This window comes from Rhinatrema bivittatum, chromosome 3 (genome assembly GCF_901001135.1).
Source record: "Rhinatrema bivittatum chromosome 3, aRhiBiv1.1, whole genome shotgun sequence".
NCBI lineage: Eukaryota > Metazoa > Chordata > Amphibia > Gymnophiona > Rhinatrematidae > Rhinatrema > Rhinatrema bivittatum.
Window position 1 is genome coordinate 472,170,440 of NC_042617.1, and position 17,223 is coordinate 472,187,662.

General features: G+C 43.9%; 1 protein-coding gene across 7 annotated transcripts in view; it reads right to left on the reverse strand.

Annotated features, from left to right (window-relative positions):
• Window positions 1-17,223, reverse strand: part of PUM2 (pumilio RNA binding family member 2) — a 427,826-nt gene that overhangs the window by 234,414 nt on the left and 176,189 nt on the right. For 5 of the 7 annotated variants that reach the window (XM_029595976.1, XM_029595973.1, XM_029595975.1 and 2 more), the window contains 2 exons: window positions 2,147-2,272; window positions 1,345-1,490 (listed from right to left, as the gene is read on the reverse strand). In XM_029595976.1, coding sequence (XP_029451836.1) covers window positions 1,345-1,490; window positions 2,147-2,272 — 272 coding nt within the window. The remainder of the gene's footprint in view (window positions 1-1,344; window positions 1,491-2,146; window positions 2,273-17,223) is intronic. The other 2 variants (XM_029595977.1, XM_029595971.1) reach the window with 1 other exon arrangement.

Here is a 17,223-nt window from a genome sequence, read left to right on the forward strand (position 1 = left end):
GGCAGCATATACTGAACTCTTTAATGCTCTTAACAGATTCTCAAGCAAACCCACACATTTTACTACAGTAGTATAAGTGACCTAGCTCCAGAGATTACAACACAGTTCTAAATATGTCAGTAGGCAAGAGAGATTTTAAAAGGTTTTAACTTCTTCAATTTGTAAAACACAAGCTTAGCCAAATGGCAAAGCTGTGGTTTAAAAGTTAATTTGGAGTCCAATAAGACCCCTAAGCTATGTATTTCTGATAATAAAAGAAGCTGAATTTCCTCCTAAGCTAATAACTTTACTAGTATATTAACCAGAGATTGTCCCACTCATTGGTCTTCTGTATGCTTGACAAACCATTCAAAGATAACCATGCTTCAATGTTCGCCATACAAGTGTGAAAAAATTATTTGGGAAGTACACTATGACCATTACAAGGGATATAAAATTGTATGTCATGCTGCATATTTGACTCCTAACAACTGAAGAACTTGTCCTAACAGAGCAAGATAAAGATTAAAAAGGCCGGATGAGAGGACACAGCCATGAGTAATTCCAAAGGGCAACAACCAGCCTCATGGAAGTCTGTGAATCTATTTGAACCCTCTATTTCCTATTCTGTAAGAAGGAACTAAACCATTTCAGTACAACACCTGTAAAACCAATACTTTGCAAACAAAACAGGACTTTCTTTGCAGACTCTGTTGAGATACTTCCACTACCAACTTTAAAATGACACAGTTTCTTCTTTCTGAAAACAAAACGTCTGTAGTATGCGTTACTCACCACGTGTTTTTATTTCTCATTATAATGAAGGTATATTTCTTTTACTATCAAAGAAAAAGTTAAGACAACCCTTTAAAAAAATCATCAAGTTTCTTCAGAGGCAGTGTGACAAGACAAAACTTTGATCTCAGGTTTATGCCCCTGTTCATCATGTTGGCTGGATCAGTGAGCAGGATTCCCATGAATCAGCATACAAAGCACTACAATGTCAGAAGGCAACTTATAAGGGGCACTACACCATGTACCAGTAATCATAAAAAGCTGCTGCATGGAGGAATGGAATGAAATAGAGATAAAGGGAAGTAAGAGAAATTAAATGTCAGGGGATGCCCACTCAACCAAATGTTACTAGGCTGATGGGAATCATAACTAACAATGCACATCAACTGAAGAGGTTAAAAGTGAGAAAAGAGAATAAATGAAAAAAATAAACTTTAGATGAGTGTTTAGTTTTTTTCCATGTTGCACCATTTGCTATTTAAACAACCGTCACATTAAAGCTAGGCAAAATTGTAAAACTGAAGTTCGTATCAAGCCATCTAGTCTCTCTCCTAGCACATTGCTCTATACCTGCTGTTGTCCTTGTTGTGCTTGTGATGCTGCCTGCTGATTTGCTGTGGTGTTTGCTGCTGCCGCCGCTGCCTGTTGCTGAAATAGATTGGCTGGGTACACCCCCCATGGAACACCATAATATTGAGGGGGCACAACTGCAGGACCTAAGAGATGGGGGCAAAATACACCATATTGTCACAAATCTTGTTTTCTTTCCCAGAAACTAATTTTTAAATTTCAGTTTCTAAGTAGAAGGTCATTGTAACTCTTCATTTCTCCTCTTCTCTCTACATGCCTCCTCCTCAACACTGGTTTGGTGTTTGATGACAAAATTTAACACACAAATTTTAGATTTACTTTTTAAGATTTTGGTTTGCAACCCATTAGCTACACATTAGGGCAGCAGTTACATATGGACAGCTGGAATATTTATTTATTTATTTATTTAGGTGTTTTTATATACCGGGATACGTTGGGAACATCATCTCGGTTCACAGATTGCTAAAACTGCAACAGGCTTTACAGAGAACAATTTAAACAATTTAAACTGAATATAACAGACTGATTCCTCCGTTCAACAAACTGCAAGGCGTACCAAAAGTGTCAACTACGTTGATTTCAGCTGCTACAGGTGTAAAAATGTTATGCAACAATCTTCTGTAGTTTTGCAACAGTATGGAAATGTTTTTGTTTTTTTTCACATTTTCCATCACTCTCTGCACAGATTATCAAGATTAACAAAAATTAATATCTTGCATTCTTTTTACTAAACATGAGGAAAATAAAAGATATGGTGTCAAATAAATGTGTCTTAACTTACCAGCCAGTGTTGCTGCTGCAGCTAACCCTGCTGCAGTGTACGGGTCAGTACCAGGAGGAGCAGCACTGATAATATAAGGGTTTGGCACAAAGGCAGCTGGAGCAAGGCCTGCTGAAAATACACCTGCTGTAAACAAAATCATCATCCTTTACTTCTAATGTGTATGTTACAAAGTACTGTGCATCATAAATAAAGTTGTACAAATTAAATCCAGCTCTTCAGATAGAAACAAGACTAATAAACTGAGGAAAACTAAGACCGTGAGACTCTCCCATAAGACATTCAAGGAGCAATTCAGTCTAAAGTCAACTAGTCTGAAAAGTGATCCAAGGACTTATAGCACTAAAATACAGGGCTATGCACCCTCAGAAGAAACTTGGGTCCTGGCATGTGCCAAGAAAACATCTGTTCCCTCTCAAGTTATACTCTACTTGCCATTTGAAGCTTATGAAGGAGCAACTTGCTCCCTTCTATGGCTTTCTGATCAGCCCATCAGAATGTTTAACAGCACACAGAAGAAAACCCCAGATAACAGACTAGAATTTGCAAATCCAACACTCTCCTTTTGAAGCACTACATTTCCTCAGATCCTTTTGAGGAGGAGAAAATGGACATCTTAAAAACTGTGAAGCTGACAAGGAATCTCCTTTTCTCTGAGTGAAAATAAAGGAAAAATAGAGAAGTATGGAAAATGCCATCTTAACATAAGAAAACACTTTCAAGTTTTAGCACAGGATCCTACAACTTTGTGAGACTCTACTTCTCCAGACCAATTAACGGCCTAGTACTGAACTCAGTGTTGCCATGTACAATGAACAGCACTTAGATTATTTGATAGCAATCAGCTGGAAACATTTTCCACACCGGTTTATTTTTGTTTTAAAAAAAAAAAAATCATAAAATGTCGGGGAGAAATTCTTGGCCATTTTTTAAATTTTGATGAGAATTAATATATATCTGTTACTGCACATGGGCCTGTGACGGAGAAGTTTGGTGGACGAACTTTACTACAATATGTTATCTTTGAAAAAGTTTACCCGTTATTATTTATTTCCTTATGTTACATATAAATGTTACCCGAGATCATTTATTTCCTTATAGTTCATTATTTTAATTGTAAACGTTACCTGTTCCAAGTAAACCGATAAGATGTGCAAACGTTTATCGGCATATAAAAGCCTTAAATAAACGTGTGATGTGTAAATCTGCTTGTTTTGTTGATGTATTGACCTGGATTTATGTATGACTACACAACAAAATCAGTGTTATATTACTATCTTCCTTCTTCATTGTGAGCAAACCAGAAAAGTAATATACCATACCACAAAGATAAAATTTGTTTCTTAGGTATCTTGCGCATATTGTAACGTTTCCTCTACAATCTTAATTCTAAATTAGACAGACACAAATACACAAATACTTAAAAGGCATAAAGATCGCCAGGCCCTCATCTGCTCAGTTCATTTTTCCTGTGTAATACAGTACTTCCAACTCTACCTGATTTTCCTTTTTTCAATCATTAAAAGATCATGAGGTTCATATTGAGGGAGGGAATGGGTGCCTCAGGTAAGTTTACCCAGATATCCAGCAAAATTTAGTCAGGTTAAGTCTGCTGAATATACTTGTATAACTTTACTGGGATGAAATTATCTGTCTGTATCTAGGACAGCATATTCCCTGACCAGACTTACCCAAAAAAGTTTGTCCAGCTAGTCCTTAATATCAGCCCTAGCCCATGAATTTTAGCTAGATATACCCCCTACTCCTCTTTATGGGCTAAATTTTATGCGAGCAATATCTTACCTGTGGATAGTTTTGCTGGTGAGCGGGGCATGATTTTCACATTTATCTGATTTTTATATTCTGCTTTTCGGAACTTCAAAGCAGATTAAATTCAGGTACTGTAGGTATTTCCTTATCCGCCAGAGGGGTTACAATTTAAGCACCTGATTCACTAAGGGTTTTTCCCCACAGACACAAAATGGGAGAAAAGCCTTAATAAATCTGGCCCCAAGTTTTAACTGAGGCAACAGAGTGTAAAGTGACTTGCTCAAGGTCACAATCTTAGCTTTATCCCCTATATTGGGATAAACTTATCTGCATGTATGTGACCTCCTCCAGTGTCAAAAGGGTTGAAGACCTGGTCCTTTCTTGCTGCTTTTAATAATTAAGGGCCTCTTATTTAGCTCTTATTTAGCTCTCTGCTTCAACGGCAGGGGAGAAGAAAAAAGGATTCGCACTCACAAAGCGGGGAGTAGCTGGCTTGTTACGGCGGTTACTACCCCAAACCAAATAAGCCTGATAATTCACTTTCAATGCATTTCCAGCATAGCTCTCTGCTTTAACGGCAGGGGAGAAGAAAAACTGATACTTCACGCATATCCAGCATAGCTCCCTGCTTCAACGGCAGGGGAGAAGAAAAACTGATACTTCACGCATATCCAGCATAGCTCCCTGCTTCAACGGCAGGGGAGAAGAAAAACAACCAATAAGGGCTGAATAACATATTCTGGGTAAAACAAATAAGCATGGGTGTAGCTTGCTTATTGCGGCGGTTACTACCCCTACTACCCCCTAACTAATCAAGCAAGATATTTCACTTGGATGCAGCTCCATCACTGCTCTCTACATCAATGGTGGGGGTGGAAGGGAAATAGAACCAAAGAGCTAAGAGAAACAGATAAGTATGAGAAAAAATGTGTGAAGCTTGCTGGGCAGACTGGATGGGCCGTTTGGTCTTCTTCTGCCGTCATTTCTATGTTTCTATGTTTAGCATTTAATTAGTTAGAGCAGTGGACTACAAACCAGGAGACCAGGTTTCGAGTCCTGCTGTCATTCCTTGTGACCTTGGGCAAGTCACTTTACCCTCCATTGCCTCAGGTGCAAACTTACAGGCCAATACAGTAAAGTGCGGCCACGGTTACCCTGCTTCTAACCCGCGTAAGCCCAACCGGCTATTCACTATCCCCTTTAACCCATCCTTACCACCTCTTTAACTCAACAGGTAACCCTTTCCGCCCGCGGCATTTATTTATTTATTTATTTGTTTATTTATTATTTTTATATACCGACATTCATCTCAATTGAGATATCATACCGGTTTACATTCAGGTACTGTAGGTATTTCTCTATCCCCAGAGGGCTTACAATCTAAGTTTTTGTACCTGAGGCAATGTAGGGTAAAGTGACTTGCCCAAGGTCACAAGGAGCAACAGCGGGACTTGAACCTTGGTCACCTGGTTCATAGTCCACTGCTCTAACCACTAGGCTATTTCTCCTCCTATTACATCTCATGTATATGAGATGTAAACGATCGGATTAGCTATTCCCTCCCATACAGTAACGCGCGCCCCGATTATTGCTTTTTAATCCTGCACTTTTCCCGCGCGTTTAACCTTCTAACTTACCGCCTACCCTTACCCCTGCGTTAGAGGCAGGGGTAAGGGTAGGCGGCAAACTTTCCCCCAGCCCCCACTCACCTGCCCTGGCCGCGTCCATGGGTGCCGGTCTCCGGGGCAGCTCCAGTCCTCTCAAATTGACGGGTCAATCCCCCCGGGCTCTCCGGAGCTGCAACCCAGCTCTGCCCCAGTCTTGCAAAAAAAAAAAAAAGTTTCCTTTCTTCTTGCAAACGCGTTTCTTAACAGCAGGAACAATTGCAACTTCTGTTCCTTGCGTGAAGCCGGGTTAAAACAAAAGGGAATAAAGTGTGATAAAAGTAAACTTACTGGCGGGAGCCGGCAGGCGCACATTCACCAAGGCGGAGGGAGGCGGGTGAATGCACATCCGCCTCCCTCCGCCGGCGGGGGCACCCGCCGGTGAAGGTGAATGAATGCAATTTGGGCGCTCAAGGCAGCGCATTAGCGAACGCCGACGTCACACACTGTGACGCCAAACATCGTGACGCCACGCCTTGAGCGCCCCAATTGCACAGGCATGCATTCATTCACTGCCGGTAGGGGCTGTTGGAGGCCGCTTTCGCCGCTGGCTCCCTCCACCTCGGTGAATGCGCGCCCGCCAGCTCCCGCCTCGACAAATGCGCGCCCACCGGCTCCCGCCAGTAAGTTTACTTTTATCACTCTTTATTCCCTTTTGTTTTAACTTTCGCCCTGCGCCTTGCTTCGGGAGGGAGGGAGAGAGGACCATCCACTTCCTGGTACCTGTCATTTCAAATGAAATGACAGGTACCAGCGCACCCAGGATACTGTAAAGGCGCTGTATAGCGCTCTATACAGTAAAATTGATTGCACGGGCCTAATGCTTCACGGACGCTTCTTGGACGCGGCTTGCATTTGCAAGCTATTTAAATACAGTATCGAGTGGTAGGTGAGCCGGACTGTGCGAGTGGCAAATGAGGGTGCACCCGGCACTAACGCAGCTCTTCCTACCGCTCCTTACTGTATCGGCCAGTTAGATTTTAAGCCCTCTGGGGATAGGGAAATCCTACAGTACCTGAATGTAACCCACTTTGAAGCACTGAAAAAAGTGCGAAAAGCGGAATATAAATCTAAATAAATAAATATACATACATACACAGTTTATATATTTATATTAGCATACTCTATATTCTGTCTTATGGTTACATTGTAATTTTATGCTTGTGTTTTTATACACACTGTTGTACTCTGCTGTGAGCTAACTCTGGGAAAGGCAATCTAAAAATATAAATAAAACTTAAAAGTTAGCTGGACAAAACCTTTTGTATATCTAACTCTTTAATGCTTACTCTATGCTATGATGAATTCAGACACTACTTTTGCTTGTGCCATCGCTACAAGGAGGTACTTCTGCTATCATTCTTTCTATGATGAAACACTCTTGTCAATTTTCTGTTAACACAGGACCAACTGGGCTACCCTTGCTCAGGGAGTACAATCTTTCAGGGCCACCACTAAAGTACACTAGAACATGTGGAAAAGATTTCTCATCACTGCTTTCTCCTCTATACCAGCACCAAGGCTTCTCTTCCCTACAAGCTTAACACATCCTCAGTTACATATATGTGACCAAAAGAACCAAATAATATTGTACTATCTGTTCACTGGCTTGGCTCCCATATCTCCTCAGGTAAACTCTTCAGTAGTTCCTCTGGGGATGCAGTCTCTTCCTGGTTGTGTATAATGCGTATCTATATCCTAACTAGCAATAGAGGGCAGGAGAAGACAGCAGTAGCCCAGATCCTCCAAAAAATGGGGAATACCACCAGTGCGCCTCAGTTCCCAAATCCTCTCTACCCTTTGCAGAATTTCCCTGTGGAAATGGGTGCTCATGCAATCTTACTGTAGACAGGATAGTATGTTATTTCTTTAACTATATTTTACTTATAATGGAGTAAAATGATGCATGTTCTTCTAGTTACAAGTGTTTCCATGAATAAGAGAAAAGTGTGCATTATGAATATTGTCACCTTTAATGTCTAGTTGAAATATGAATCTTTATACTGGAGGTTTGGGTAGCAAATGTAACACCAATTTTCAAAAAGGGCTCCTGGGAAAATGATGGAAGCTATAATTAAGTACAAAATTACTGGTTATATGGATAAATACAGCTTAATGGGGGAAGAGCCAGCATAGGTTTATCAAAGGAAAGCCTATCAGAATTCCTTGAGGGAGTAAATACACATAAAGGTGAGCTGATTTGATATATTGCATTTGGATTTCCAGAAGGCATCTGATAATTCCTCATAAAAGAATCCTCAGCAAACTAAATAGCCATGGGATTGGAGGAAACACAGTAGGACCAAAGGTGAAATTACTACTTACCTGATATTTTCCTTTCCTCTAGCGCATGGGTTCCCAAACTTGTCCTAGAGGATTCTCAGCCAATTGTATTTTCAGGATATCCACAATGAATATGCATGAGAAATTTACATGCACTGCCTCCATAGCATGCAAATTCTCTCATGCATATTCATTATCAATATCCTGAAAACCTGACTGGATGGGTCTTCTCACTGGGCAGGTTTGGGAACCTCTGCTCTATAAAAGTCAGGCCAGTCCATTACACATGGGTTGTGTACGCCTACCAGTAGATGGTGACAGCAATCAACAGGCTCGCTGTCACTCCTCCTATCATTTCATACTTACACCAGCATACCAGTATTTCTGCAAAAGTTAACTATGGATAACTTTGGAAAAAAAAAACCAGATACAAAATACACTGGAATGTATGTACTCTTACCCCATATTTTTATTTTTTTTGTAAATTTCCAGAAGGCCAACGAGTCAAAGGAACAGGGGGAAAACAGGAAATAACTTCCAAACAACCAACAAGATTTTGTTTGTTTTTTTTTAAACTTCCCTAAACACAGATGAACTGCACTTAGTCATGCAATTCTTCTCTAGGCAATCTCACACTAAAAAGAGGGCTCTCAAAACTGAAAGACAAGAAATGGGAGGGAAAAGACTGGCCTGACTGATCTAGAGGGATCTCCGTAGACAGGATGAATGCAATAATTCCTGAGATGCGCATCTCAATATGTACCGATTCACACAATGCAATAATTTGAGATGTGTACCGCAATAAGTGCCACTGAGTTTTCTATGTACTTATCTATGCAATGTAATAATTTTTGAGATACCTACCTCCTAATGTAATCAGATTAGATACTAAGCTGATAAATTTAAATTTTTCTCACTACAATGTTTCCCCCTGTTAAAATGTAATTATATTAATTGAGTTGCCTCAAGGTAATAATATTAAGACACTTTAGTCTTTCTTTTCTCTGCGTTAACATGTAAACCGGTGTGATATACCCCAATGAATGTCGGTATATAAAAGCAAATAAATAAATAGAGGAAAGGAAATTATCAAGTAGCAATTTCACCTTCCTCTACGTTCAGTCAGGCCAGTCCATGACACATGGGATGTACCTAAGCTATACCCTGTGCAGGAGAGAACCAGCTCAAGTCCCTCGTAAACCACCACAGCAAAGGAGGTTTTCTCCCAAACTCGAACACTCAAATGATATCTCACAAAAGTATGCAATGATGACCAGGTTGCTGCTGTGCAAGTCTCCAACAGAGACACCAGCTGAAGATCCACCCACAAAGTAGACTGTGTTCTGCTTCAGTAAAAGTGTTCCTACTGCTACATACGCCACGGTGATCAACTCCTTGATCCAGTGCGCTACCATACCCTTAGATGTAGCCTCACCTTTGAGCACACCTCTGAACAGCACAAAGATGATCAGACCTCCAAATCTCATTAGTGAATTTGAGATACTACAAAAGATGGCACACACAGTCAAGGAATGCAAAAGCACATATTATTCTGCCTCCCGTTACTTATTCAAGGACGGCAAAGACAGCTTGATTCATATGAAAACTTGAAACCACCTTTGGCAGAAAGAAGACTACCGTGCAAAGCTGTACCCTTACCCCTGAGTAACTGTCAGAAAGTGCCTGCAAATCTGATATCCTATGCACCGATCAAATGGTAACCAGGAACACCACCTTCAAGGTGAAAAAACACATTGACACTTTTAATCAGAGTGAATTGAGATCTTGCTAAAAAAAAAAAAAAAAAAAAAAAAGGACCAAATTCAGATCTCATGATGGAAAAGGAATCTGCAGCGGTGGCCAAATGTGCTTAACACCTCATAAGAAACAAGATACATCAGGGTGAGAGGACATAAGACAACCCTGAATTCTGCCTCTAACACAAGAGTGCCACCACCTGCAATTTCAACATACTGAGGGCCAAACCTTTAAGTCAAGTCACTTCTGTAGGAAATCTAAGATCTGTAATTTCGAAGCCCATCTGGGCACACACTGACATTTAGTACACCACCTTCTCGAAAGCATGCCAAACACAAACATACAGGCCGATACAGTAAAGCGCGGCCGCAGTTACCCCGTTTCTAACGCGCTGTGTACTCACAATTTGGCCACATAAGTCTAACCTGCGATTCACTGTTTTTACCGATCCTTACCGCTTTTTTTTACTCGATGCGTATCCCTTTCCGCCCGCGGCATGTATATGTATGTAAACGATCCGATTAGCTATTCCCTCCCATACAGTAACGTGCACCCCGACTATCTCCTTTTTAACCTATCTTGCCGCGTCTTTTACCTGCTAATTTACCGCCTACCCTGACGTTAGTGTGGTTTCACACTAACGCCAGGGTAGGCGGTAAATTAAGAAATTTCACACGAAAATTCACAGTCCCAAATCAAACCAACCCAATCCAAGCGTCAGGCAAGTCCCAGCAGAGAGAGACGAAATTTCACAGTCCCAAACCAACCCAATCCAAGCCCCAGCAGAGAGAGACGAAATTTCACAGTCCCGGGCAAACTTTCCCCAGCCCCCGTTCACCTGCCCTGACAGCGGCCACGCAAGCCCCCAGCAGCAGCAGTAGAAGGGCGGCAAGAGAGAGCGGCTTCAGCGGATCGGGCGCTCCCCATGCAAGGCGGCTTCCAGCAGCCCCGCCGGCAAAGTTGAGTACGCGCATGCCGTGACCTCTGACGTCCAGCCAGGCGCTCAGGTCACGGCGTGTGCACATGCACCTACGCTGCCTTGAGCGCCCATATTGGACGTACAGGCGTGCGCGTATTCACCTTCGCCGGCGGGGCTGCTGGAAGCCACCTCGCATGGGGAGCGCCCGATCCGCCCCGGGCTGCTGAAGCCGCTCTCTCTCTCTCGACGCCCTTCTACTGCTGCTGCTGGGGGCTTGCGTGGCCGCGGCCAGGGCAGGTGAGCGGGGGCTGGGGAAAGTTTGCCCGGGACTGTGAAATTTCGTCTCTCTCTGCTGGGGCTTTGATTGGGTTGGTTTGGTTTGGGACTGTGAAATTTCGCCTCTCTCTGCTGGGGCTTGGATTGGGTTGGTTTGGGACTGTGAAATTTTGTCTCTCTTGCCCGTCTGAAGGAGGGTGCTTTGTTGCGCTCCCTGCCTCCGATCGCCGGCTGCTGGGGCTTGCTGGCGCCGGGCGCTCAAGGCAGCGGGGTCTGTAGGAGAGCCATCCACTTCCTGGTACCTGTCATTTCAAACGTCATTTGAAATGACATTTGAAATGACAGGTTCCAGCGCACCCAGGATACTGTATAGGCGCTGTATAGCGCCTATACAGTAAAATGGATTGCGCTTCATGGACGCGCTTTAGATGCGGCTTGCATTTGCATGCCATTTAAATACTGTATCGAGCGGTATGTGATCCGAACTGTGCGCATGGCAAACGAGCGGGTGCCCGGTACTGCAGCACATTTTCTACCGCGTCCTTACTGTATTGGCCTGATAGTAAGCCAAGGAAGTGGAAAACCTCCTGGCAGTAGCCTTTCTTCACCATACACGCCCTTTCAAGGGCCAGACAGTAAGATAGAAAAGACTCTGATCCTCATGAGACACGGAACCCTGGATAAGTAAGTTCTCAAGAGGCAGGAAGCACAGAGGACTGTCACACAAGAGGTGCGATACCACAGCAGAGGCCAATCCGGGGCCATTAGGAAAAATAGGCTCAGATGTCTTGAAATTTTCTGAATCACTATCATGGGCCAAGGGTGGGGGAACGCATGTTTTTTGCTCCCAAACACTCCTGAATTGGAGCATCTATGCTGAGGTTTTCAAGTCCCTCCTACAACTTAAGAAACTGATCACTTTCGAATTCTCACCTGTTGCCGGCAAATCCATTATCGGCAGACCCCATTGGGTGACTATGAGGTTGAAGGGTCCGTCGGAAATACTCCACTCTCCAGGATCCAGTACATGAAGACAGATAGTCGGCCTGCACATTGTCTGCTCCTGCTACATAAGACATCGACAAGGCCCGGAGAAGTTTCTTCTTCCAAGGTCTCCATCTGGTTGATGTATGCTACTGCCATGGTGTTGTCTGACATCACTCTTACTACCCCTGCTACGCAGCTAGGGCGTGAATTGAAGAAGTGCCAGATAAATCGCCTGAATCTACAGATGACTGATGGACCTGCTTGACTCTGCGCTGGACCACTGGCCCTGCGCTGTGAGCTCCTGATAGTGAGCTCCCCAATCGGACAGACTCATGTCCGTGATCACCACCGTCCAAAAAGAAGGTATTAATTCTACGCCCCTCAGAAAATGCTCGCAATTCAGCCACCACTGAAGGCTCTGCGTCGCCTCTTAAGTACATAAGATATGCCATAGTGGGTCAGACGAAAGGTCCATCAAGCCCAGTATCTTGTTTCCAACAGTGGTTATTCCAAGTCACAAGTACCTGGCAAGTATCCAAATATTAAATAGATCCCATGCTACTAATGCCGGCAACAAGCAATGGCTATTTTCTATTAACAGTTTATGGACTTCTCTTCCAGAACTTATCCAAACCTTTTTTTTTTAACCCAGCTACATTAACTGCCTTAACCACATCATCTGACAATGAATTCCAGAGATTCCATTGGAAGAGGCAACCGTAACAAATAATCCTGACTCTGGGGATTCCATCGAGAGAGCAAAACCCTCTTTAAAGGAAGCATGTGCACTCTTGCCCAGGGAACCAAGCCCAAGGCTGCCACAATGACCCCAGGATCTGGAGGTAAAGCCATACCGGGGAAGTTGGCACAGTTTGCAACCTTTTGACTTGATCTTCCAATTTCAGGATCCATTCTTCTTGAAATTATACCTGTCCAGCGCAAGTATAAAATCGAGCGCCCAGACACACCAGGTTCTGAGATGGATGCAGATTGCTCTTAGCTAGGTTGACGACCTAGCCTAGCTCCAGCAATAACTGAACTACTCTCCAGGAGGCTGACAGACCCTCCTCAAAGAACTTTGCATGGATCAACCAACTGTTCAGATATGGGTGGACCAGGATAGCCCTCTCTTTTAAAGGCTGCCACCACCACTACCATCTCCCTGAAGAATGATCAAGGTGCTATTGACAATCCAAAAAGTAGTGCCTGAAACTGAAAATTATGACCCAATACTGCAAAACAGATACACTGCTGATGTTCCTCTCAGATAGAATATGAAGATAAGATTGCGAATACAGCCAGGGAAATAATGTTGCCAGGACGATTGACTGGTTAACATGGAAATCCTTCACCACCTTAGGCAAGAACTTAAGTGTGCGTACCCAAGACCACCTTATCATGAAAAAACTTAGTGTAAGATGGATAAGTCACTAAGGCCTGGAGCTCACTGACCCTGCGCGCCAAAGTGACTGCCACCAAAAATATGACCTTCCAGGTCAGGTACTTCAGGTCACAGGAACGCAGCGGCTCAAAAGGAGCTTTCACCAGCTGAGCTATCACCAGGTTGAGGTTCCAAGACACAACAGGAGGCTTTAGGGGAGGCTTCAATTGAAGCAGGCCCCGCATGAAACAAACTATAGGCTGTACAGAGACGGGCGTACCATCTACACCATGGGGGCGCCAACTGCATTCAGGTGAACTCTAACAGAGTTGGTTTTCAAGCCAGCCTCTGATAGGAGAAGGTGGTAATGAAGCAGTTTTTTGTAGGGCAGGAGAACGGATCTAGGGCCTTCTGCTCACACCACACGGAAAACGTCCTCCACTTCAGTCCCATTAAAGTCTTGACGTCATTCTTGATGCAACTTTATCACTTCAGTCTCAAATTAAATCAGTTATTAAAACGGGTTTTTACAAATTACGTGTAATTGGACTACGCCACTTGTTACATAATTCCGATTTTCACACCATTATACGTGCACTCATTTTTATTCATGTAGACTACTGTAACAGTCTACTATTAGGCTTACTGAAGACTTCTCTTAAGCCGTTACAATTGTTATTAAATTCAGCTGCCAGACTTGTATCAAATGCGAAATGCTACAATCATATTACACCAATTCTGAATAGCCTGAAATGTTTACCCATTCATTAATGCATTTGGTATAAAATTGCTATGACCACCTTTAAATTGCTGAGCCTTGATTCTCCATCTTGGTCCAATGCTCTCTTAAGGATTTATAAGCCAACCCGGGATTTAAGATCATCCCAATGTGGACTATTAGACGTTCCTTCTGTTCGACTTGACTGTGACTACAACCAGAGAAACCTCATTTTTAGTAGTAGCCCCTTCTTTACGGAACTCACTGCCATATGATCTCAGTCTTCAAGATAATCTAAAAAAATGATTCCAATTGAAGTTCTTCCTTCTGCAGCAGGCCACTGGCTAGCTCGTGCTGATAGTGGTGTGATAAGGTGACGTTTGTCTATATGACAATTCTAAAAAATCACCGACTCCTTCTGAAGAACCCTTTTTTGTACTAGGCCCATGTTTATTCTGTGCTGTTGTTGGTTGGTCCTTATTTTTATTGTGTATGTTTTGCCACCAATTTATAATTTTATGCCTGTTTTATTGTAAATCGTTTAGGCCTATTTTGTGTTAAGCGATTAATACATTTATTTTAATAAATACATATACATAGGAATTTCTAGTGGAAGGCTTTCTGAAAGCCACCAGGACCTGAGACACATCCTCAGAAAGATCAAGTGGTTGCAGAATTAACCTCTCAACATCCAGTCTGTGAGTGACAGAGAATGGAAGTTGGGATGCCTCTACCTGCCTCGTTCTTGGGTGATGAGCTCTGGGGAAGTCCCCAGACCAATCTGTTTCCGAATGGGCAACTCCTTCAGGAGTGGAAACCAGACCTGTCTCGGCCAATGAGGAGCTATGAGAATCACAGTCCCTCTATCCTTGTGAAGCCTCAAGAGAATCTTCACCACTAAGGGAATCTGAGGATATGTATACAGAAGACCCTTGACCCAATGGCGGGCAAAGGTGTTCGAGGCTGGCTTGCCGTCTCTTCTGTCAGGGAGCAGAACTGAATCACCTTTCTGTTTCAGAGTGTCGTGAACAGATCCACATCTGGCCTCCCCCAGAGGAAAATCTGATTCACTACCCCCAGTTCAGAGACCACTTGTGCGGTCTGAAGGCACGACTCAATCTGTCCGCTATCATGTTCTCCATTCCAGCCAGATACATGGCCCTGAGCACCATCCCGTGGGTCAGGGCACAGGACCAGATCTGCATCGCTTCCTGACAAAGGAGGTATGACCCCGTACCTCCCTGCTTGTTGACATACCACAGCAACCTGGTTGTGTGGATCAGAACTCTGTTGGACAGCCGATCTTTGAAAACCCATAGCACTGATCACCTGGAGCTCCAGAAAATTGATTTGACAACGTGCTTCCTGGGCGGATCAGAGGCCCTGGGTATGGAGCCTCTCTACATGAGCTCCCCACTCCAGGGTGGACACATCCATGGTAAAGACAATTTGGGTACAGGGATTCTGGAAGGATATTCCCCGTTCCAAATTTAAGAGTACCTGCCACCAGGACAAAGTCCCGGAGAGATGAGGTGACTTGGATGCGATCTTGGAGGCTCTGCATGGTCTGGCGCCACTGAAACCTCAGGGTCCATTAGACTCTGCACATCTGCAAACATGCCAAGGGAGTAACATGGACAGTTGCGGCCATGTGGCCCAACAGCATCAAAATGTGCCGAGTTGATACCTGCTGGCTCTGTTGAATCATCATCGCTATGGACGTCAAGGTGCCTGCCCTGGATGATGGCAGGAAAGCTTTTGCCCAAGCCATATAAGTAGAGCTCCTATGAAGTCCAATTGAGGTGACAGGCTGAGACAGGACTTTGGGTAGCTGATGAGGTACCCTAGTGACTCCAACACCCAGATGGTCAAGCCCATGGACCAAGTAGCTCCCAACTGATATGTGCTCTTAACCAGCCAATCGTCCATGAAAGAGAAAACATGCACTCCTAGCCTGCAGAGCTGTGCATCCAACCACAGCAGGCATTTTATGAAGACACATGGGGCCGACGCTAGCCCAAATGGCAACACTTTGTACTGGAAGTGCTGTTTTCCCACCACAAATCTAAGATATTTCCTGTGGCTTGGGAAAATCTCAGTGTGAGGTGTCCCCTTCAGATCAAAGGAGCACAACCAGTCCCTTTTTGCAAGATAGGAATCAGGGTGCCCAGGGAAACCATCTTGAACTTTTCTCTTTTTAGAAACTTGTTCAAGGTCCTCAGGTCTAGGATGAGACACAGGCCCCTGTTCTCTTTGGAATCAGGAAGTACCAGGAGTGGAATCCCTGCCATCTTTGCCTTGGTGGGATAGGTTCGACCACTCTGGGTATTAAGAGGGCGTAGAACTCCCGTATCAGTACCTCCTGATGTACTATTGGCCCCCAACAAATTTAATTGGTACTCTTGACGGATGATGGACAGAACCCACTGGTCTGAGGTTATACTGGACCACTGATCCGCAAAGAACCGTAGCCTGCCCCCGACCAAGGGATTCAGCGTCTCTGATACAGGTGGCTGGTTTATGCTCCCTACCATCCAGTCAAAACCCCATCCAGGGATTTGAATGGGACACCAGATGAAGCTTTGGAGCTCTGCTGCCTGGGATGGCCACAAGAGCTCACCCTCTGAATGGGAGCGAGGGGCCAGAGGATAGTACGTCCTCTGGTGGTAGAAAGACTTCCTCTGACCCTGTATTGCCGACCTCTTTGCTGAGGAGGGCGGGTCTGAAGTACTGGCGGAAAGTTGTTGGAGGGTCTCATGTTGATCCCGTAACACGGCTACCGTGTTCTTCACCTTATCTCCAAAGAGATTCTCTCCTGTACATGGTAAGTCAGCGATTCTTTCTGTACCTCTGGTCGTTGATCCAAGCCCACAGCCTTGCCATTCCGTGGGCGCCGATTCCCGCTGCAGAAACTCAAATCACTGGTCAATATTGGCATGATCAACAAGGTGTTCAATATTCAGCAGGATCTCACACAGACTGTACTACTTCTAATGTTATCTATATTATAATTTGTCAATGTAATAAATACTATATCGGCAGAACAAAACGTCCAATCCATACAAAGGGTTGGGCCATTCTTGTATACAAACAGCTAAGATACAAGCTCCAATAGTTAGGTGCACATTGTATCCAATGCTCTCATCAGTTTCGAGATCTCAAGTGGAAGGTAACTGAACATGTTATTCCAAATTTGTGGGGGGGGGGGGGGGGGGGGGGGGGGGGGGGGGGGAGAGATCCTCAAATTTTACTGAACATCAGAGAACAATGGATTTATCGCTTAAATAGCGTTCAACCTGACGGACTCAATATCTCTGCTGA